This window comes from Macaca nemestrina, chromosome 3 (genome assembly GCF_043159975.1).
Source record: "Macaca nemestrina isolate mMacNem1 chromosome 3, mMacNem.hap1, whole genome shotgun sequence".
Taxonomy (NCBI): Eukaryota; Metazoa; Chordata; class Mammalia; order Primates; family Cercopithecidae; genus Macaca; species Macaca nemestrina.
Window position 1 is genome coordinate 36,075,538 of NC_092127.1, and position 23,171 is coordinate 36,098,708.

General features: G+C 39.3%; 1 protein-coding gene across 6 annotated transcripts in view; it reads right to left on the minus strand.

The window, feature by feature from the left end:
- Positions 1-23,171, minus strand: part of TMEM131L (transmembrane 131 like) — a 170,001-nt gene that overhangs the window by 27,654 nt on the left and 119,176 nt on the right. For 5 of the 6 annotated variants that reach the window (XM_071092912.1, XM_071092911.1, XM_071092914.1 and 2 more), the window contains 11 exons: positions 22,294-22,363; positions 21,074-21,191; positions 18,871-19,012; positions 17,500-17,609; positions 16,217-16,289; positions 13,379-13,506; positions 10,724-10,866; positions 6,824-7,010; positions 6,439-6,624; positions 5,703-5,852; positions 4,723-5,351 (listed from right to left, as the gene is read on the minus strand). In XM_071092912.1, the coding sequence (XP_070949013.1) occupies positions 4,723-5,351; positions 5,703-5,852; positions 6,439-6,624; positions 6,824-7,010; positions 10,724-10,866; positions 13,379-13,506; positions 16,217-16,289; positions 17,500-17,609; positions 18,871-19,012; positions 21,074-21,191; positions 22,294-22,363 (1,936 nt within the window). The remainder of the gene's footprint in view (positions 1-4,722; positions 5,352-5,702; positions 5,853-6,438; positions 6,625-6,823; positions 7,011-10,723; positions 10,867-13,378; positions 13,507-16,216; positions 16,290-17,499; positions 17,610-18,870; positions 19,013-21,073; positions 21,192-22,293; positions 22,364-23,171) is intronic. The other variant, XM_071092910.1, reaches the window with a different exon arrangement.

The window sequence follows — 23,171 nt, forward strand, 5'->3', positions numbered from 1 at the left end:
CAAGATGCATACATTATATACAGCTTTATAGGTCAATAGTTCCTTTAAAAAGTGGTTAAAAAACAGAAGCAAATGGAAGAACAAGAAACAAGTGATCTCCTCAGTAACCTGCTTAAAGTTAAACTGTCTCGAATCTAATCACAATCACGTGGTCTGCTTTGAATAAACCATTAAATCTTCAAGTTAACAGTATCTTTAAGTAAATGGGAACATTTTTTGAATTTCTGCAAATACCAATAATTTCAGAAAGTGGAGGTATGTAATTCAGTGAACACTTTCAGGTACTGTTAAGCTCAAGGCTTAAGCTATTATCAAGTTTAATTATACCTTACATTATCACAGGTAGAAAGCCGTGAAATAATTTGCTCACTATTTCTCTTCGGTAGTGCTGCAGCCAACCACAGCTTGTCTTTAGCCATAATTCCAAATCTACATTATTTTGATCAGACAGTGAAAATGGTTACAAACATTTAAAATTAAGAGCTATATTCACAAGATCATTTACATTACACATAAAGCCCCACTCTTGTCAGATGGCCAAGAGGTTCTGGAACGTGTAACAAATGTTTGACAAGTTTAACTGATAGTTGTTTGACAAGTTGATGCCAAAAACAAGCGTAGAAAAACAGAGCCTTAAAGAATGTCAGCAGACTTTATTTCTATTGGGAATTTTAATTAATTATTCCAAAGCAGGCAGGGGAAATGGAGTAGAAAAGGGATAGACACATTTTTTTTTTCATTTTTTATTTTTGCTTTTATTTTGAGACAGGGTCTCACTCATTACCCAGGCTGAAGTACAGAGGCACAACCACGGCTCACTGCAGCCTTGACCTCCTGGGCTCAAGTGATTCTCCCACCTCAGCCTCCCAAGTAGCTGGGACCACAGGCCCATGCTGACGTACCATGATGCCTGGCTACATTTGGCTACTACATTTCTTTTGGTAGAGAAGGGGCTTCACCATGTTGCCCAGGCTGGTCTGGAACTCCTGGGCTCAAGTGATCTGCCCACCACGGCCTCCCAAATAAGACACATTTTCTGTTACTTACAAATACTCTGTTTCTTGATGACAAGTATGTAGTCAAAGTCATGCATACATACCCTAGAACATTTTCTTCTCACACAATAAACTATACCTGGCAGGGGGAAAGCCTCAGAATAGGAGAAGGCAGATTCTTCAGGTGCCTCTGGTTTTGATAGGTTAGGAAAATCACTTAAAGTATTCTTAAGAGGCAGGAATGCCCCCGCCTTTCCCTTTTTCCCTTTAAAGGCAATCTTGTGACTAGAATAGTTTCTACAACCATTTGTATACTTTGGGAGAAATGGCTAAAATGTGGCAAACACACTGAGTGAGTTCCCATTCTGCTGGAATCCTGCCAGTCACACAAGAGACAACGTGACTGGCACTTAGGACTCTCAGCTATCAGGCAGGTTGAGCCCAGCTCAAAGACCAAGCTGTTTTCTTCAGATTCTAGAAAAGATCTTACAATGCAAACAACACACATTTCACAAAGTAAAATACTTTTCAAAACTAGCAAAGAACTAATGCTCAAAGCTGGAAGTAAAAATTTGAAGGTTCTTATATATATGGTTTTCTCATTCTCAAGCATTCTTTGCACTTGTGACTTTCCTGTCAATTATACACCTGTTTACCATTTGCCAATTGCAATGCTTTCCTCTGAAATTCAACAGAGCCCCAAACCCTTAATATTAGTAAAACTCCAAACCCTCCCTTCAGACTATAATTATCTTTCCCTAGATTTCTCAGTCCTTTCTTATTTTTAATATTTTAAATTCCTGAACAATTTTAAATTGTACATGGATAGCAGGCAATTTATTCACTTTTTAACATCTCTGGTATTTTCCTAGGACAGTGCTGTGAACATAAAACAGTCAGAACAAAATGCCTGTCAATGAACGAACTTCCCTGGGAGGAATCTCCTGCTAACATATTACTTCTGTAGACAAGTAGAGGACTGTGAATTAGCACCTCTGAATTTGCTGGTCTGAACATGTTGGAAAGCAAAAGTTCTTTCCTCAGTTCTTATTTGATCTGATCAACAATCACTCTGGTACCACTCAACATGCTGCTGACCCAGCCAAACAGTATTTTTAAATTCTGGCAGTGAAAGATTTGTTGCCATTTCAAACATTATAAGCACACCAGTCATCCGTACAGGAAGGAAAGATTCTGGGCAGGTTTACCATCTACAACGATACAGGCAAATCCTATGTTTCCAGACTCCCATATTAAATTTACTCATGCTTATTAAAGTCTTATTACCTGCTAATCTTGCCTCAGCTATCGGCATTGAACATCAAGTACTGGACAGGAGGATCCTGAAGAAGAATTCAAATCCTCTGACCTACTCTGATACCATATTTCTCATCCATGCCTTTATATTTCAACTGCTTTAAAGTATTAAGATATAGAAGGTCCCTCCCATCCATCTACCACACTGCCACAGGCATTGTATCTTGCAGGCGCATATCTCTTGTGGGCACAAGGGATCACAGAAGAAGCACTTCTGGGGGGAGGATTCCCTCAAACAACTCTAATTTCAAGTGTGTGCCAAGTCATCCTGACTGCGCTCAAGCCTAAAAGACTAACATAACGGGAGAAATGTCCAACAGGTCTCACCCCATAATTCAGCCTTTCACAAATGTTTTGTATTCTACACCCCAGAGAGTGTCTGAGAGACAAACAGAATAAGACACCCAATCACCCCATCGTAATACATCCACAGACAAGGTATGCCATGGTTTCATGTGAAGATCTGGCTAACTGCATTACCAGGGGGCATACTCACATGCCAGGTGGAGGAGACAGAGGGCACAGTGTCCACCCTGCAGACATAAGTCCACTTCAGGCATGCACACCACTGCCAGGTGAAACGGTACGAACGGGTTGTACTAAGTGCACCAAGAATGCATGTGTGCAGCTGCCTAGACCACATTCCCCTCAGAGGACTCCAACTTTCTTTTAAATTAGAAATGTCCTTTTATAGAACATTTAAAATTCAGTTTAGGATTTTCACTGAATGCATAAAGCTCATCAGAAGCAGTCAATCCATAAAATTTCTGTGCCTCTTCTCCAATATCAAGAAGTGAAAAAGATGAAGTTATATTTAGATGCTTCAAATAACACAAAAGGCAACTGAGTTTTCCTAGATTAAAAAGTGTCAAAAATCTGACTACAGGCCAGGAGTGGTGGCTCACGCTTGTAATCCCAGCATTTTAGGAAGCCAAGGCAGGCAGATTGCTTGAGCTCAGCCTGGCCAACATGGTGAAACCCCATCTCTACAAAAAAATACAAAAATGAGTTGGGCAGGATGGCATGTGCCCATAGTCCCAGCTACTCGGGAGGCTGGGATGGGAAGACGGCTTCAGCCTGCAGGTGGAGGTTGCAGTGAGTCAAGATTGCGCCACTGCACTCCAGTCTGGGTGATAGAGCCAGACCTTATTTCAAACAAAACAAAACAAATCTGACTATAACAGGTACAGAAATGTGTATATTAAAATGGTCAGGATGGACAAAAAAAGAAAATAAGCACAGACCCTTCTAAACTTATAAATAAGCACAACAGGCCAAAGGGATCTATTAAAGGATAATGACAATTCTCTATGGAGGTCGTCCTCCTAGTCTACTTTGGCATGTATTTTCCTTAACTGTTTTTGCTACATGAGAACATCTGTCTTCTTTTAACTAAGGAATACAATTAAAGAAGAACCAGGGCCAGGCAGCTATTAAATAAAATAGCTGAAGTTTTGTTCAGTCAGAAACATTTCATGGGCTGATTAATTTTTACAAATAGTCTGAAAATCTGAGTTAAGCCGGGCGCGGTGGTTCACGCCTGTAATCCCAGCACTTTGGGAGGCCGAGGCGGGCGGATCACAAGGTCAGGAGATCGAGACCACGGTGAAACCCCGTTTCTACTAAAAATACAAAAAATTAGCCGGGCGCGGTGGCGGGCGCCTGTAGTCCCAGCTACATGGGAGGCTGAGGCAGGAGAATGGTGTGAACCCGGGAGGCGGAGCTTGCAGTGAGCCGAGATTGCGCCACTGCACTCCAGCCTGGGCGACAGAGCGAGACTCTGTCTCAAAAAAAAAAAAAAAACAAAAAAAAGAAAATCTGAGTTAAAAAATAATAATTAAGGCCAGGTTCAGTGGCTCATGCCTGTAATCCCAGCACTTTGGGAGGCCGAGGTGGGTGGATCACTTGAGGTCAGAGTTTGAGCCCAGGCTGGCCAATATGGTGAGACTTCATCTCTACTAAAAATACAAAAATCAGCCAGGTGTGGTGACACACACCTGTAATCCCAGCTACCTGAGAGACTAAAGCAAGAGAATCACTTGAACCCAGGAGGCGGAGGTTACAGTGAGCCAAGATCACACCACTGCACTCTAGCCTGGGTGACAGAGCAAGACTCCATCTCAATACATTAATTAATTAATTAATTTAGAAAAAAGTGTCCATGTCGTCCCAATAAGAAAATACAATATTCATAGTCTTCTAAACCTATATACTAAAATTTAAACCTCTTAAAAACCTGATGTCTCATCCTGAACTTTTTATATGTCTTTTTTCAACATTTAAACCTTTGCTAAAACTAAAAAACTCAGCATCCACAATTAAAACTAACGGTCACAGGTGAGAACAAATTCCATTAAAAACAGACTCGGGACAAACAGGAGAGAATTATCAAAGGGGATGAAAAGATTACCATTATTTTTCCTGGAAATTTCTGGCAAGTCTGGCTGGTGGTACTGAGGTGAGTTTCTTGGTAAATGGTTTTCAGGTAGTTTCTTGGAGGCCTTCAGTGGACAGAGCTCCTGTTCCTTGAACTCGGCTGTGTTCTCTGAAGTTTTAATGTCAGTTTCCTTAGGAAACATACATGTCTGTATTCCCTCCTTCATATTACATTCTGAAGAAGGATTATTGAAAACAATTGTGTTTTTCAGTGTGTTTTCTTCTTTATTCAGTAAGTTTTTGGGAAGGGTTAAATTCTTCTGCAGGTTGACATTTATGCCACTTGCATATTTGAGGTTGATCCAGTTCTCACCCATGGCATCAGTGCAAATGTCCTCTTTAGCAGCAGGCAGTGAGCTGCCCAGGGGCGAAGTCTGTTTTTCCTCAGTAGTTGTGCTGGTGCTGCTGGCTGCAGCTGTGCTGGTTTTGTGTTTACTGTAATATACTGAGCATTTGTGCTTCTTCTGAGAATGACCGTAGGTGGCTGGGCTTCTCTTTGTAGCATTCTGGATCCTGCTTTGGGGAGTGTTCACTGGAAGGCAGTTCTTTCCCCTGCCTTTATCAGAGGGGCCATATGTATCGAGAAAGTTCTTGCAATTGCTTCTGAATTTAAGAAGAAAAACATTTAGCATAAAGGCAAAGCAAATCAAACTCTACTTCTCCACTTCCACATCCATGAGAAAAGGGTAGCAATCAGTACGCAGCGTAAGTTCTACCTTCCCTTCTTCTAAAGCTCCAAGAGTTGTCTGCCAATGAGAATACCCATCAACTAAGTCCTTGCGTGGAGACTACCTCATAATAATAATGGGGCAGCTGTTCACACAGTGACTTAAAGGAAATTTTATGAAAATAAATGTGGAGTCAAAATTTACGGTTACTTAAAATTAAATCAGAAACAAGTAATAACAAAAGAGAAACTGCTCCCACTCCCAACCACACTATAAGAATTCTTACTTGTAAGAATGGGAGCTGATTACATCCATGGGACCATTGTTTTGCTGTGAAGAGGAGCTAGCATTTTGCCTCTGTCTTGTTTTCATGAATTCCATGAGAATGTACTGTGCTTGTTGGAAGGCTATTAAAATCACACCCAACAGGGACAAACTGAGGAAGAAAGCAATGAGGTTCAGTATCGCATGGTTCTGACTGGCATTCAAATGACTAGTTTCATTACAGAAGAGTGGGGAACGATTTACGAGAAACATCTGAAGATGCAGTATTAAAATTCCCTAAGATTTATAACATAATTTCTGATGTTCCTTAAAGATTAAAAAAACACACACAAGTCTCCAAACTTGTGCATATTTATAAATTTGACGTTACAATTCCATTTTTATGAAATCATTCAAAAAGGGTCATTCCAGTCTTCTAATCTCAAATCATCACTGCATGAGCTAACACAAGTAATTAACATTCATATCATCCACCATGACTGCCTATGAATATACTATATAATGAAGCGCAACTGTCTATGATACTTCTAGGTCCTATGACTCTCTTACGATTAGTTTATTATAACCTTAAAGTGTGCCAGTGAATCTTTCATGTATGTCACAGTTCTCAAGGCAGTAACAATTCCACTCAATTCATATACTTTGACTACACTGGGGCAGTTCACGTTTTCACGCAACTTGCCTGGATGACTTCTCTACTCCGTGAGAGGAGAACAAGGGAGATGGTAATGGTTTACCTGACAAAGAAGACCGTGAGTCTCCAAAATGACTCCTCCCAGCTGGGTCCTGGAACCACATCTGCACACAAGGGCAACAGGTGATGAGGGAGAGTCACATTGAGAGTGAAGCGAAATTCTAGGTCCGCTGCGGTTACAAGAGTTAGGTCCCGAATTACCCAGGAAGAGGTAAAGTCTGGAGTGAACCTGAAAATAAAAGAATCATCCTTATGAACTTTTGTTTTAATTTTAGCCACAAAGCAAAATAAAGACAACACGTCTTTCTTCTACAAAAGAAGTATTTACATAAAAACAGCATAAGATGTCTTAACAATGGAAAAAGTTTTCCTCCTCACACTGTTAAATGCACCACAAAACTGAAATCAAGTTAAAGCCCAATGCTTACACAATGCTGATATCGCGGGATGTGTTTGGGTCCAGGGAAAACTGATGACAATCCAGCACCTCGAATCCATAACCTTGGCAGTTATACCCATTAATTTTCAGAGACGAAACAGTTATAGGAAGCGGTCCAATATTCTCAACTTTAAAGTTCTTTGTAATAGATAAAATTTGCTTGCTGTCTTTCAGTTCTAATGGGAACCAAAAAAAGATATATTTAGTATATGTGAACTATAAAATTTATTGAAAATAATTTATTGGGTCAGTATTTATTAAATAAACCAAACCATGATCTATATCACTAAAATGTGAAAAAAAATCCAACATAAGCTCAAAGTATGATTTCTATCTAATTTCTAGAACAATTATAGATTCTGTTCTAGGATACAACAGAGATACTTGAGTAGGCAAGATTTTTCTTACGTGAAATATTCTACCAAGATACAAAAAGTAACCAAAATCTCTTCTTTGGTCCTTTACTTGTTAAAGATTAAGGTAAAAAGTTTGTTCTTCTCAAAAGTCAAATAGTTTGATTTACTACAAGCTACCATATACCCCATGCCCTATAACTTTCACTCACATAGAACCAGGCACCAGTTAAGGGGATGTATAAGTGCTTCTGTATAATCCATCACAGCTGCTAGAAACACAGTTCAAACATGTGCTATGCTATTATAAAGAAGCAAATCCTTGCAAATAAACGAGAACACATTTTATACTGAGTTTGAAAAAAGAAAGGTTATGACAATTTTTAAATATCCTTGTGAATTCATAACAATCTATCCCACATAAGTACTAATATTTCTATCTGGTTCCAGTTTTTTTTGTTTTAGAGACAGGGTCTCACTCTGTTGCCCAGGCTGGAATGCAGTTGTATGATCATAGCTCACTGCAGCCTTGAACTCCTGGACTCCAGCAGTCCTCTGACCTTAGCCTCCCAAGTAGCTAGGACTACAGATACACTCCACCACAGCCAGGAGATTGTTTAATTTTTTTGTAGAAATGAGGTCTCACTACGTTGCCCAGGCTGGCCTTGAACTCCTGGGCTCAATCAATCCTCCAACATGAGAAACCTAAAGTGCTGGGCACGAGCTACGGTGACAGGTCTGGTTCTACAGTGCGTTTTTTTTTTTTTTTTTTTTTGGGACGGAGTCTCGCTCTGTCGCCCAGGCTGGAGTGAGTGGCCCGATCTCGGCTCACTGCAAGCTCCACCTCCCGGGTTCACACCATTCTCCTGCCTCAGCCTCCCGAGTAGCCGGGACTACAGGCGTCCACCACCATGCCCGGCTAATTTTTTTGTATTTTTAGTAAAGACAGGGTTTCACCATGTTAGCCAGGATGGTCTCAATCTCCTGACCTCGTGATCCACCTGCCTTGGCCTCTCAAAGTGCTGGGATTATAGGCGTGAGCCACCGTGCCTGGCCTCTAACAAATCTTTTCAAACTCAGTGCCCATTTAGCATAGTTTTCTAAAACAAACAAAAATCTACTCAGCCATTCAAATAGTCCTACAAATAATCTAATGGTTTCACCAACCAGGTTTCTCTGTAGAAAACACAGTTACACTAAAATGCTTTCTGTGTTTTTATAAAATTAAAAATAGTAATAGGAAAATAAGAATTTACCGAAAGCATTTTACATTCATCATTTATTTCTGTTTCAGTTCCTTAGGAAGTTGCTGAAACTAATATAAGTAGTTTAAAGGTATTTCATTTAAGTACATGCATAATTTTAAAATTTTCTAGTGCAACATGTTAATGTATTTCTAAATCTGTACTGTCTGATATGGTAACCATTAGACATATGCAGCTATTTAAACTTAATTAAAATACATTTTAAATTAACTTCAGTCACGCCAGTTATTTTTATTTTTTATTTTGTTTTTTTCTGAGACAGGGTCTCACGCTGTCACCCAGGCCGGAGTGCAGCGGCATGATCGTAGCTCACTGCAGCCCAGATCTCCTGGGCTCAATCAATTCTCCCACCTCTGCCTCCTGACTAACTGGGACTACAGGCATCTGCCACCATGCCTCGCTAATTTTCTCTTATTGTTAGTAGAGATGAGGTCTTGCTTTGTCGCCCAGGCTGGTCTCAAATTCCTGAGCTCAAGAAATCTTTCCAACTTGGACTCCCAAGTACTGGGATTACAGGTGTCAGCCACCACACCCAGCAACTAGTTATTTTTAAAGACTTCTTTTTTTCTTTTTTGAGACAAAGTCTTCACTCTTGTCACCCAGGCTGGAGTGCACTGGCGCGATCTCGGCTCACTGCAACCTCCACCTCCTGGGTTCAAGCGATTCTCCTGCCTCAGTCTCCTGAGTAGCTGGGATTACAGGCATGCGACACCACGCCTGGCTAATTTTTGTTTTCAGTAGAGATGGTGTTTCACCATGTTGGCCAGGCTGGTCTCGAACTCCTGATCTCAGGTGATCTGCCCACTTCAGCCTCCCAAAGTGCTGGGATTACAGGCGTGAGCCACCGTGCCCAGCCATTTTTAAAGACTTCTTAACCACATGTGACTAGTGGCTACTGTCTTGGATGACACAGATACAGAATATTTTCATCATCATAAAAAGTGCTATTGGTTAGCACACTTTTAATGTTTTCTCCAGTCATCATTTCAGTGATTTTCTGTGATTAGGTAACTGACAGCCAAATGAACTGCTTTGTGTATTTATTTTAAATGTTTAACACTACTCCGATAATTCAGTAATTACACAATCTTTTTTCCCTCTGTATCTTTTTGGTTTGTTTGTTTTAGAGAGGGGGTCTTGCTATGTTGCTCGGGTTGGCCTAAAACTCCTGAACTCAAGTGATTCTCCCACCTTAGCCTCTTGAGTAGCTGGGACTATAGGTGCTGATATGGTTTGGATCTGCGTCCTCACCAAAATCTCATGTTCAATTGTAATCCCCAATGTTAGAGGTGGAAACTGATGGGAGGTCAATGGATCATGGGGGTGGTCTCTCATGGTTTAGCACCACCCCCCACTCCCACAATGCTGTCACTATGATAGTGAGCTATCGTGAGATCTGGTTGTTTAAAAGTGTGTGGGCCGGGCGCGGTGGCTCAAGCCTGTAATCCCAGCACTTTGGGAGGCCGAGACGGGCGGATCACGAGGTCAGGAGATCGAGACCATCCTGGCTAACACGGTGAAACCCCGTCTCTACTAAAAATACAAAAAAAAAAAAAACTAGCCGGGCGAGGTGGCGGGCGCCTGTAGTCCCAGCTACTCCGGAGGCTGAGGCAGGAGAATGGCGTAAACCCGGGAGGCGGAGCTTGCAGTGAGCTGAGATCCGGCCACTGCACTCCAGCCCGGGCTACAGAGCAAGACTCCGTCTCCAAAAAAAAAAAAAAAAAAAAAAAAGTGTGTGACACCTCCTCCCCTCTTGTGCTCCTGCTCTAGCTATCTAAGATGTGCCTGCTTTCCTTTCATCATCTGTCATAACTGTAAGTTTCCTGAGGCTTCCGCAGAAGCTGAGCAGATGCCAGCATCATGCTTCCTGTACAGCCTGCATAGCCATGAGCCAATTAAACCTCTTTTGTTTATAAATTACCCAGTCTCAGAAATTTCTTTACAGCAATATGAGAACAGACTAATAAAGGCCTGCACCACCACCTAGCTTATGTCTATTATCTAAGTTGAGTTAAATATCTAAAGATACCACTCTAATCCAGGGGTACCAGCCTATATATGCTCAAATGTTTGCCTGATTTCATTATCTGCATCAATACAATGAATTTACTATAAATTTTTAGAAATTAGGGTTTAACAATTTTAAATTTTAGAATTTAGAATTTAACAATTTTAAATTTTAGAATTTAAAATTTAGAATGTATAGAATCCTTTCACTCTCAGTTTTAATGCCAACCTTCCCTGTCAAGAGTGCCACGCATATGAACTCACGTCTACGGCAGTCCATCAGTGTGGACTCGGGCACCTTAAATCGGAGGGAGCCTCCTGCACCAGGAAGTCTTCCACCCACTTTTAATAACTCTCTCGCTCCAAATCCTTCCACGCCAATCATGTCAATAACAGTCAAGTTATTCCTGCAGTGAAAGGAAATACAAATCGAAAGGCATTACATGGAGTCACAAGGTACAATGTACTTGAATTTAAATATTCTCAGTTAGCAAGAATATTTTCAAACTTTTTTGAAGTTTTAAAAAAGAAAATCCATTTAAATAGTGTGGAATCTTCTTCCATCTCACAGAATAAGGGTGCAGCCACAGGCCAGCGAAGCTGCCACTGCCAAGTACCAAAGTGAGCTGACTGCAGCAAGAACATGCAAACAATCATGACCCCCTTCCAACTACAGCCCACACATGTAGCCTCATATGTTTTTCTGATAACTAGAAACCAGGGTAGTGATCAGACATTCGAGAAAAAAAACTGAAGAAATAAACTGGGGAACACAAACACTAATAAATTTAGACAAAAATGACAAAACTTATTTACAGGGTGAATTAAGGTGTTTTCATAGTAATCATAAGAAATTCTGCCTTAGGGATGATACTAGACATAAAATTCTACTGTTTCTTTTGAAGTGAAGATTTAAAATATCACCCCATAAATAACATATATCTAGTCAGGTTTTTATCAAATAGTAATTCAGACTAGCATGTGTCTTTTCATTAATTGAAATTCCAGGACAAAAAGGTGGAAACGATTTTTTTTTTTTTAATTTTTATTTATTTACTTAGGAGATAGGATGTTGCTCTGCCACCCAGGCTGGAGTGCAGTGGCATGACCACTGCTTACTGCAGCCTCAACCTCCCAGACTCAGGCAATCCTCCTACCTCAGCCTCCGAAGTAGCTGGGCCCACACGTGAGCATCACCATGCCCAGCTAATACTTTGTATTTTTGTAGAGACAAGGTTTCACCACATTGCCCAGGCTGGTCTCGAACCCCTGGGCTCAGGTGATCTGTCCGCTTCGGCCTCCCAAAGTACTGGGATTACAGGCATAAGCCACTACACCTGGCCTGGAAACCATTTTTAAATGATGTATATTGGAGCGAAAGCCACTCCTCATAATGTAAATACTATAGAAGCAGCAAGAGAATTCATTTTACTTTTATAATTATATAGAATACACTGAAACAGCTTTACATCTTTAAAGGATTAAAGAGACTTTATTAACCATTTAAATACCTTTAAGTGATGGAGTAATAGATGACTGATGTTGTTTACAGGGCAGAAACTACCAGAAATAAATTAACTTCTATGAAAAATTTAGACTTTCTTTTCAAGTCTGAGATAGTTCAACCTGGGGTGAAATAAAGTTTGTCTCTGGACTTCCTAGGACCTTAGTTCTTCAACAAAAAGTCGGTTTAAATGAAATACTAAGTCAAAAAAAAATTTTTTTTAAAGAAAAAAACAGAAAAAAGAAACACTAAGTCAACAGGGCATTAAGTATTTTTAGTTAAAATGCTTAATGAATAAACTCTTAAGAACTTTAATTTTTTTTAGTATCATTCATTTGCAGAAGAACAAACTTACATTTTATTTATTTATTTATTTTTATTTATTTATTTTTTTTGAGACGGAGTCTTGCTCTGTGCCCCAGGCTGGAGCGCAGTGGCGCGATCTCAGCTCACTGAAAGCTCCGCCCCCTGGGTTCATGCCATTCTCTTGCCTCAGCCTCCCGAGTAGCTGGGACTACAGGCGCCCGCCACCACGCCCAGCTAATTTTCTTGTATTTTTAGTAGAGACGGGGTTTCACCGTGTTAGCCAGGATGGTCTCGATCTCCTGACCTCGTGATCCACCCACCTCGGCCTCCCAAAGTGCTGGGATTACAGGCTTGAGCCACCGGCCCGGCCCAAACTTACATATTAAAGAAAATCCTGAATAATAAATTTTTTGCCAGGTGATCTGATACTACAAGTTTTTAAAAAATAACTCAAATGTCATTTATTAAAAATTAAATTTGTGTTATACTTCTCACTAATGCATAGAGCTTCAAGATACATCTGTATTTACTGTAAATTTTTAAAAGCCTTTCAAGACTACCTAAAGATGAAAACAATTTAAATATGAAACACATTTAGCATACTTAAATCAGTTAGCAGTAACTCATTTCAAAGGAAGAAAAGGAATAAAAAGAGCCAATGGGCTGAATGAAACACCTTTTCTATTGTCCTTTGGGCTACCGAGAATTCCAGGAGCAAAAAAGAGATGAAAATGATACAAGTTTGTTCAAATACTAAAGACTGAAAATATCTACAGCAGTCCTTTAATGATCTTTCTATGCTAAGGACAGATTTGCATGAGTGTGTTCTGCCGTTTGAGACAGCTGGATGAGAAGCTGTGTGGAAAGCACTACCTCTCCTGGAGACATGCACACACACTCCCTGTTGGAGAAGAGAGGAGACTGAGGCCCTGGGAATTACATATCAAGCCTCCAGCGACCTCCTTCTCAGCTTCCACTTCTTCCTACCCTGCAACACAGTCTTCATCCTAAAGGTCTGATTGAGAAGTAAATGTCAACTATCAGCTAAAGAGATTTACACAGATGAGTCAGCGAGAAAGAAACAGATTCTACAACAGGAACACACCTACCGGATTAGTATGAGTGAGGTAACTTTTCCATAGTCAGTGGGTGTGAAAACTACGCCAACCCTTTTCATTTCCAAAGGCTGCAGATGTAAGTGGAGGATGCCAAACCTGGATTCCTCAGAATGCGTACCCTGCAAATTATTAACAAATTAAACAATGTCATACTCCTAGAAAGCAAGCTTCCATTGTCATTAAGTGCATCCTAGAGTTTAAACATGATTGCTTTTCTTTTAATGTCCAGATTTGATCATCCTAATCAACCTGTTTGAACTTGCTTATCCTGAGAGTTCACTCCAATAAACAGCTTCTGAGCCATAGCTAAGAAACATAGGCAGAGGCTACAGGACAGCCTGACACAGATGCTGGAGAGGGGATTTGCTTCCTGGTTTGGATGGAAGTTGGGGCTAGCTTTCTAGACAAAGATGCTCTGAATGTAAATCATCAATCAGAAAACAGACCCAACAGCCTCTGCTTGAATGCTAAAGCAATCTGACAAGACCACTCACCCACCATTGGACAACCCAAAGATCTCTTTATATAAATTCTTCATATTGAATTTAAGTTTATATAGAAGTCATCTTTATTATATTTAGTATCTCCAGTCAGAAGAAAGATCTTTATTTACTCACATCTTCCTCTATGTCCTCCAAGACGTCTTTTGGTGTTTTTTGTTTGGTTTTGTTTGGTTTTTGCATAAAACTTGTGCTCTAAATTTAGTATCCAAGGTTTAATTTTTTTATCTTTTTGTTAAGTGGACTTTCCCTCTTTCCACTGCTTTTTCTAGCTCCATTTCACTAAAAACAATGCATAATTTCTTAGAGCTATTATATAATCTGAAGAAGATTATTTCTCTTTGTTTTTAACTTTTATCTTTCAATTATTGCTAGTGTTACTCATGCCATCTGAAAAAAAGAAACAGTAATAGTATTTATAATTTGATTTATTTTTATTAGAATTATAAACTCCATGAAGGAAGAAACCCTGTTTTATGCATGTAATATAAATACTGACTTTAAAAGCTGCTGACTTTTGGTGTTAAACTTATAGTAAAAACAGCACCTCTATTATTAAATGGTTCTTATATGCCAGGCACTGACATTTTTAGGGTATATAAACAATTCCAGTGCTCGGCCGGGCGCGGTGGCTCACGCCTGTAATCCCAGCACTTTGGGAGGCCGAGGCGGGCGGATCACAAGGTCAGGAGATCGAGACCACAGTGAAACCCCGTCTCTACTAAAAATACAAAAAATTAGCCGGGCGCGGTTGTGGGTGCCTGTAGTCCCAGCTACTCGGGAGGCTGAGGCAGGAGAATGGCGTGAACCCGGAAGGCAGAGCTTGCAGTGAGCCGAGATAGCGCCACTGCACTCCAGCCTGGGCGACAGAGCGAGACTCCGTCTCAAAAAAAAAAAAAAAAAAAAAAAAAAAAAAAAAAAAAAAAATTCCAGTGCTCTTAACCAAAGGAACTATATTTCTAAAAGCAAATCAGCAAAATCAAAATGCAGGAAGCCTTTCTTTACATGACGATGAATTCTAATAACAATTTTGAGTTAAATTTTAACTCAGTGTTTTCAAGGCACTGATATTAACTGTTCTTTTTGTCAATGTCATAAATTAACAATAGCAATAATTTCCCTTATCCCAAAATGTATAATATTTCTTGGGAAAAATATTCCGTCATAGATAAAAACTTTCTCCAAATGAGTTCTATCATTTATTCACATCTAAATAGAATATTTAAATTTAAAATAAATGGGCATTATTTTTGGAATTTCAAGATGTCATGACTGAATACCAGTGAGGCAAGATATCACTTAGTATTTTGGACTAATTATCTTGAATAGCCTTGAAGACCTCCTGGTAGAGAAACTGAGACAGAGAGGAAGGGGCAGGCTCACTAACAAGAATAAGACCACACCTGGGTGCAAGGCTTCAGCCCTGCCCGCACCAATGCTCCCTCAACACTTAAGAAAAGAAAGGAGAGTCTGTGGCAATGGGTTACCTGTGGTCTTCCTCCTTCTGTTATTGAAATTAATCTAGAGCCAACAGTATATTTTTGGAGGGATAAAGATAAAGAAGAAAATACTCAAGGCGCTTAAATGTGTATGTGTAGTAAAAATAGAGTTATCTGCATATGTGAGTTTATATGTATATGTATGTATTTTCTGTCAACAGATGTTCCACTTTTGAATTGATCTGAAACACAGTATACCTGCAAGGCCAACACTCAGCTATACACAAATAGCCATGGAATGACTGAGTGGAAACTGAGAAGTAAGGCTGCCAAGTCCCCAGGCAAACAGCATCTTCACCACATGAAATGTTTACTCCTACTCCTAAGTATTTGGGCAAGACCTCATGATTGCCCACAGGCTTAAGAATTTTAGAGTAGTCCTTTTTTATAGATAGAGTAAACATCACAGAAATTGGGTGACTTGCTAAAAACAGGAACACAGTTTAGTAAGAAAAGATTTTTTTAAATGTATTTGTTTTTACCTTTCCTTGCCTTAAAAAAGAATTTGAGGGCCAAGGAATCTTAAGAGAATTATAAATTCTGGGGTTTCAAGTTTCATGGTTTTCTACAAAGCTCTGTTCAACTGTTATTTCTTTACTCACATGATTCTAAATCATCAAATTAAAATGATTTAGAGCTAACATAAACCCAGCTCCTATTGCATTAGTTAACTGGAAAAATCTGCTATGTATTGTTAATACCCAGAGAATAAAAACAAAAGAGCCATATATAGTACATAAAAGACATTTTAAACTTAAATTAGTGAGGCCCATATGCTCATGTGTCTAGTTTGTCGGCATTCTTTTTTCTGTGTTAGGATAACATCCTACCAGGTAAGGGCAAGCTTCAGTGAGCTGGAATTCACCAGTTGTGAAATTAATCATCTGCATATCAGTGCCAAACCTATAATGAAAAAAGCAAATGTTTACAATAGCACTCACATCTGCCAATAAAGAAAGGTTTAATAAGTGTGTGCACACATATACATTTATACATAGGTGAGTACATGTTTGTGCACACACATACACACAAAATTCATCCCGTCCTGTCACCACTATGTCCCAGGTCCATCCCACATTCCCACACCCATGTCTGCCATATTGTCAGTGATCAATAAATATTGCTAAATGAATGACTTTGGCATCACAGGATATAAGGAGGCAGATGGTGACAGAAGCTCTAAATATAAAGCAAATTTTTTGGAAAAAAAAGTGACTCTCAACCAAAGGCAATTTTATCCCACAGGAAACATTGGGCAACGTCTGGAAACATTTTTGGCTGTCACAGCTGGGGAGGTCCTACTGGCAACTAGTGGGTAGAAGCCAGAAATGATGCTAAACATCCTTTGACACACAAGATGGCCCCTCCCACCCCCACCAAACAGAATGGTAGAACCATCTGGTGCAAAATATCAATACTGTGAAAGCTGAGAAACCCTGGGATAAGGGTGGATCTTACTAAACGAGAAGCTGGAAACATTCTGAGTAAAACTGTGATTGTGTGAAAATAAGATATAACAGACATGAACTAATTATCATCTCTTCCTGTTTAGTGCTAGACAAGAATATACATTAAACCCTCTGCATCTGCAGGTCCCAAACCTGTAGGTTCGACCAACCACAGATGGAGAACCCTCAAATAAGGAGGGCCAATTTTTCCATCAATGGTTTTAAAGGACTTGAACATCCTTGGGATTTTAGTATCCGAGGGGGTCCTGCGACCAATTCCCCTGCAGATATGGAGGGGCAACTGGACTAAAACACTAAACTTATTTATGCTGCCCAGAAATCACCATGATTGCGAGTCTAAATGTTAGGAGTATATGTGAAGAAAAAATGATGATATAGGTTCCCTCACTAAAGAAAAGGATGTTCTGTTGGTTAGTGGACTTCACACAGTAACAATGAAGATGCCACATAACACACAGAGCCAGGCAGTTCCATCAAATCACACGCACAAGGGGCAGGATGCCCAAGGTCCATGAGCTAACGGGTTAATACTGTGTCCACATCCACACACAGGGCCTGGTTGAAACACTGCAGGACATTAAGTATTTCTAAGTCTTCCCAATACTTCCCAAACTGCCTCTCAGAAAAAAAAAAAGTCTTCATACCATCTGTGGAGCAGGTGTACCAGGGCTTCGGGTTTAGGGTACAAGGAGAGAGGCAGGAGCTGCAAGGAGACCGGCCAAGAGGACGGGTTCTGCACCACAAAGTACTTTACCTAGGTGTGAGGAAAGACAAGTTAAAACCCTGAGAGGGACACCGCATCCCTCCTGAGATATTCTGGCCCAAAAAAGCATAACCTAATCATGAGGAAACATCACGTAACTCCAATCAAGAAACATCATAGGAAATAAATGGCCAGCACGCTTCAAAAATGTGTATGTCATAAAAGGCAAAGAACGGCTGGGGAAGATTAAAGGAGACTAAAAAGATCTGCCAATGAAATGAGAAATCCTGGACTGGATTCTGAACCAGAAAAAAAAATGCTATAAAGTATGACAGTGGGATCTCTGAAAACACTTGATCTACATATACTGTATATATGTAGTATATATACATACATACTGTATATATATACACCATAGATTAAATAACACCATCATGATTGTTACATTTTCTGATTTTGATCATTATACTCTGGTTCAGAAAAAAGCCCTTGTTCTTAAATAATTCACACTGAAAGTTAGAGGTAAGAGGGTGTAACGTCTGACACTCAGATGGCTCACAAAGACATGTGTATGCAGAAAGAGAATGTTCAAGCAAGTGTGGCAAACATTAAAAACTGAGAAATCTTTGCAAAAACATTCTTTTCTTTTTGCAAGCTCCTGATTTTCTCTTTGGGAGCTCTTGCCAAAAACTTTTCTCTAAGTTGAAATCATTTAAAAATAAAAAGTTAAACACCGGCCTGAGGATGTCATCCCCAAGAAAATCTATGGGCACCTGATACGGCATACATTATAATTCACGTCATGGGTGGTATAGAGTTCTTAGCCATGAGACATAAATGGAAGTCTGCTGGAGGCACCTCCTTCTCTTTGCCCAGTCTTCCTGCCACCAGAGCTGGACAAGAGAGGCACAGACAAGCACCGAAGCCAACACGCTAAGGATGGACAGTAGACAGGGAGAGAAGCCTCAGTCCCTGATGGCTTCACAGAGAGCACAACCTGACTTCCTCTGGACTTCTCCCCTTTGAGCTTCTTGTTATAAAATGACTCCTAATTAAGCCAGTCAAGATTTTCTCTGCTGTTTGCAGTTGAGTACTTTGTTAACTGACACATTTATGGAGTGTACATTCAATTCAAAGTCTATTTGTTTCATGCGTTTTCAGTCTGCTTAGAGTTTTACTGCTCATCTAGTTCTTTTGACATCTCCTTAATTTTGGCTTTGAAATAGTAGCTCTAGGTGGAAAATCTGGTACTTTGAAAACCCAAGCACTGGGGAGTCACTGACAAAGATATGGAAAGACACACAGTCCTCACCACGCTGCTCCTAAGGGCAGTTGCGCTGAAGTTTAACACGAGGCCAGGCTCTGCGACCAAACGAGGCAAAAAGAAAACAAAGGACTCTGACTCCTTGGATTTCTTCAAGTGAGCAAATCGAGTGGTTCCCAAAACATTCCTCCTGTTTAATTGATAAAGAAACTATTATGAAAAATAATTTTGCTATTTAAAAATTTAATATTTAATACTTTTGTTATTTAGGGAAATCAGTAAATACTATTCCCACTTACAGGAAAAGGGCTCTTGGGGAAATGGTTTACTCTAAGTCTGGGGATGGGAAAGTACAAGATTGACCCTAGAAAGCCCTGTTTTACTAGAAAGCAAGGAAGCACTCAAACAACAACAGGAACATTTCAAAGGACCACACAAGCCAGCCAAAGAGCTCCTACCAGCCAAATTTAGAACAATTTATCATCAAAATTTATAGTGATGGTAAGAGAGTACAACACTGCAACTAAAGAATCAGAGTGATGCTTAAAAGCAAGAGAAATACTCTTTTAGAAAAAAAAAATCTGCCAATAAACGTAGAACGAACAAAATAATCAGAAACATCATTTTGCAGCCATTTGTCTAACAACTGATTCCAGCAAGGATTATCAATAAATACTAAAACCATGGGATGAAACATCCTTAGGGAACAGGGCATTTATATGGTAATTTATCAAACTGTCACAGCACAGATTTATTAATTATACAAGGAAAAAGGTATGTACAATGGAGAGTTCTGTCACTCATCACCTAAACCAAGTGACTGAACTCAGCAAGGCCAGTAATGGAACAAACTGACATTTATGTACCTCCTGATGAGATGAAATAATACAGACACAAGTTCAACCAGGTAACTCATATTCTTGCCAAAAACATTTAACCAGATCATGAACTTGAGGAAGCAAACAGAAAAATCCAGAGTGTGGAATGTTTTATAAAACAACTGGCCTGAATTTTTGAGAAGTATCAACATGATGAAACATGATGAAAGGTAGGAACACTAGTCTAAAGAAAACTAAGAAAACATGACAACCAAATGCAATGCATGGCCTTTAAATGGATTCTGGATTCAAAGAAAAGATAAAGAAAAAAGCAGCTATAATGAACACTACTGGATCAACTAGGGGAAATTTTTAACACAGACTGTATATTAAACAATATAATTATATGAATGTCAAGTTTGTTGGGTATGCAACGGTAGTATAGTTAGATACAAGAAAATATTCTCCTTAGGAAATAAAGAATTTCCTAATAAAGTATTGAGAGTTGAAGTATGACATCTACAGCTCACTTTCAATGACTCGGCAAAAGTCTGCGTGTGTGTGTTTCTATGTGTGTGTGTACACATATAGAGAGAAATAAAGCAAAAGTGATAAAATGTGAGCATCTGGTGAACAAAATCTAGATGAGGAGTATCTGAGAATTCACTGTACTATCCTCAACTTCCGAGGTTTGAAATTTGTCAAAATTAAAAGCTGGAGAGAAGTATCAATCACTAGAAACTAAGGACTGTAACATCAATAAAATACTGCGTGCAGTCATTGGCCCGTATGCACAGTTTTGCTTTCTACAGTTTCAGTTACCTGTGATCAACTGGGGTCTGAAAATATTAAGTGAAAAATTCCAGAAATAATTCCTAACTTTTATATTACACACAGTACTGAGTAGCATGATGAAAGTTCAAGCCGCCCCACTCCATCTTGTCTGGGACATGCAAACCATCCCTCTGCCCAGCATATCCACACTGGATCCACTACCTGCCTGCTAGTCACTTAGTAGCCATCTCAGTCATCAGGTCAACTGTCCTGGCATCACAGTGCTTTTGTTCAAGTAGCCCTTACTTGACTTAATAATGGCTTTAAAGTGCAAGAACAGTGATGCTGACAATTCAAATATGCCAAAGAGAAGCCATAAACTGCTTCCTTTTACCCAAAAGGGTGAAAAGTTGTTGACTTAATAGAAAACAATTGTATGCTGAGACTGCTAAGATTTACAGTAAGAACGAATCTTCTATTTGTGAAATTATGATAAAGGAAAAATAAACTCATGCATCGTATACAGGGTTTGCTACAGTTTCAGGCATCCACGGTGGGGTGGGGGTGGGGGTCTTAGAATGTATCCCCGCAGGTAAGGAGGGACTACCATAACAGTGTCTCCCCACTGCTGAACAAAAAAGAAGACAGTGGAGACATACTTGCAGACGTCACCATTTTTATATTTCTTCCATCTTTCATACAATTTATTTGCAAGTTCAGAATCCACATCCCAAGTAGACTGATCGAGAGAAAGGCTCCCATTCCAATTAGGATTTCCTAAAAGTTAGATCAGATTCCATATTTAGATTTACAGAAAACATAATTCACTTAAGTAAATAATGCCAAGGGCTGAATATTAAACTTCTTAAACTGAGAGGACTGTAGGGTTAATAAATGCCACCTCAGTCCTCTGCTGCTTATTAATTAAAAGTCCCTCTAACTCAATGGTAAATGATATCAAATTAAACAAACATGTCGTAAAACAAAACTAAATTGAATTATGTAAAGGTAGTAACGTAAAAGACACATGGCTCATGAATACAGCCTGAAACAAAATTATACTTGGAACATTTTTAACAGCTTTAAATCTAAAATGTGAAACTCCTTCCACACACATGCTAATCATCAACAAGTCTTCCAGGTCACCATCTACAGTGCTGAGAGAAAACAGTAGTTCTTGAAAGGGGGCACAGACCAGGAGCCGATCCTAGAGAAGGTGCATGTTTATAACTGGTCTATTGTTCACCTCATTCTACCAACAGATTTGTTCTGTCTTCCTAAGGAGGGTATCAGGAAGGAGAGGTGGGAATCTTTAATAATAAAAAAAAAAAAAAAAAAAAAATCTATACTTTAAAACTCTCCTTAAATATCTTTATAAATCAAGACAAAAACAAACAAACAAAAAAACAAAAAAAACACAAAAAAACAACCCAAAAGAAACAGCTTGGACCTCAACACTAAGGCCCTTCAGTCTCAAATCTCCTCTGCAAGATGTTTACACTCCTATAACTGAAGTCCTCAAATACAATTCCAAGTTATTTTTACTAACTTCTAGTCAGTTCTTTTACAAAAGAATCAGAATCTTCCAATTTTTCCTATGGGTGCTATGATGATCAAACAATGTTATTTGAAAAAAAAATCCCTTGCGGAAGTACAAACTACTAGATAATAAGGGGGCATTCTTTACACAAGTACCCCAGGTGTTTCTGGAGGGTTCTTAACAATTTTAAGTCATTCTGTTAATGATCATCCTCTCTACAGAATATGATGCAATTACCTTTATAGAACTAATTATTCCATTGACAAATGCTAATTTTCCTCACTACTTCCCATCCCCCAAACTAGAGTTCTACAGAAAGCCTAAGAGCAAAATACTTACCTGCTTTTGATTTTCCCATGAAATAATGCATGCCACAATGTGCTATCACTTCAAAACCCAGACTCCCTTCCTAGATTGAAAAGTAATATATGAATAACTTAAAACACAGCACTAAACATAAAAATCCCAATGCACTAAAATTCAAAGCAGACATTGGCCTGCACCTCAGTGAACTTCCCTTTAACCACGAGCCAAAAAGTTACTTTCTAATTTTTTAGGGATTTTCAGAGAAATCTGAACTGTCTCTCCCTAGGAGGGTCACTGAGTGGATTCTGCACGCACAATAATCAATGACAAGAATGACCCTTGGGCCCACAAGACACGAAATTGCCATCTGAATGAAAGATTATGATCACATGGCTGCACTGAAGCCTGGGCAACAGAGTGAGACCCTAGCTGTAAAAAAAAAAAAAAAAAAAAAATTTTAAAGATTAAATTAGTCTCAGGACATTCTCAGGGGTTAGAGTTTTTTTTTGTTTTTTTTTTTGTTTTTTTTTATTTAACTGAACCCTAATCTTCTGGGAAACAGTACGCTGATCTATAACTCCTAGCTATTCAGGACATTTACTTTCCCATTTCCTACAGGTATGGAGAGTACAGACACATGACTTCCACATACACCTGAAACCTGCCTGCTGCTCTCACAGTCACTCTGCTGATATGCATCTCTTGAATAGAAAAAAAAATTTCTAAGAAACCACCCCTGCTCGAAATATGGATAAATGGAATTAACCTTACACTCTGCTTAATTTTAGAATTCCTATCTGCATGCTTTCAGCTAGTTAAGCATGAGACATTTCTAACTATGAAAGATCCCTACTGTAAGTGAGAAAAAAATAAAGATGGTTGCATGAATGTTGCATACAAAAACCAGAACC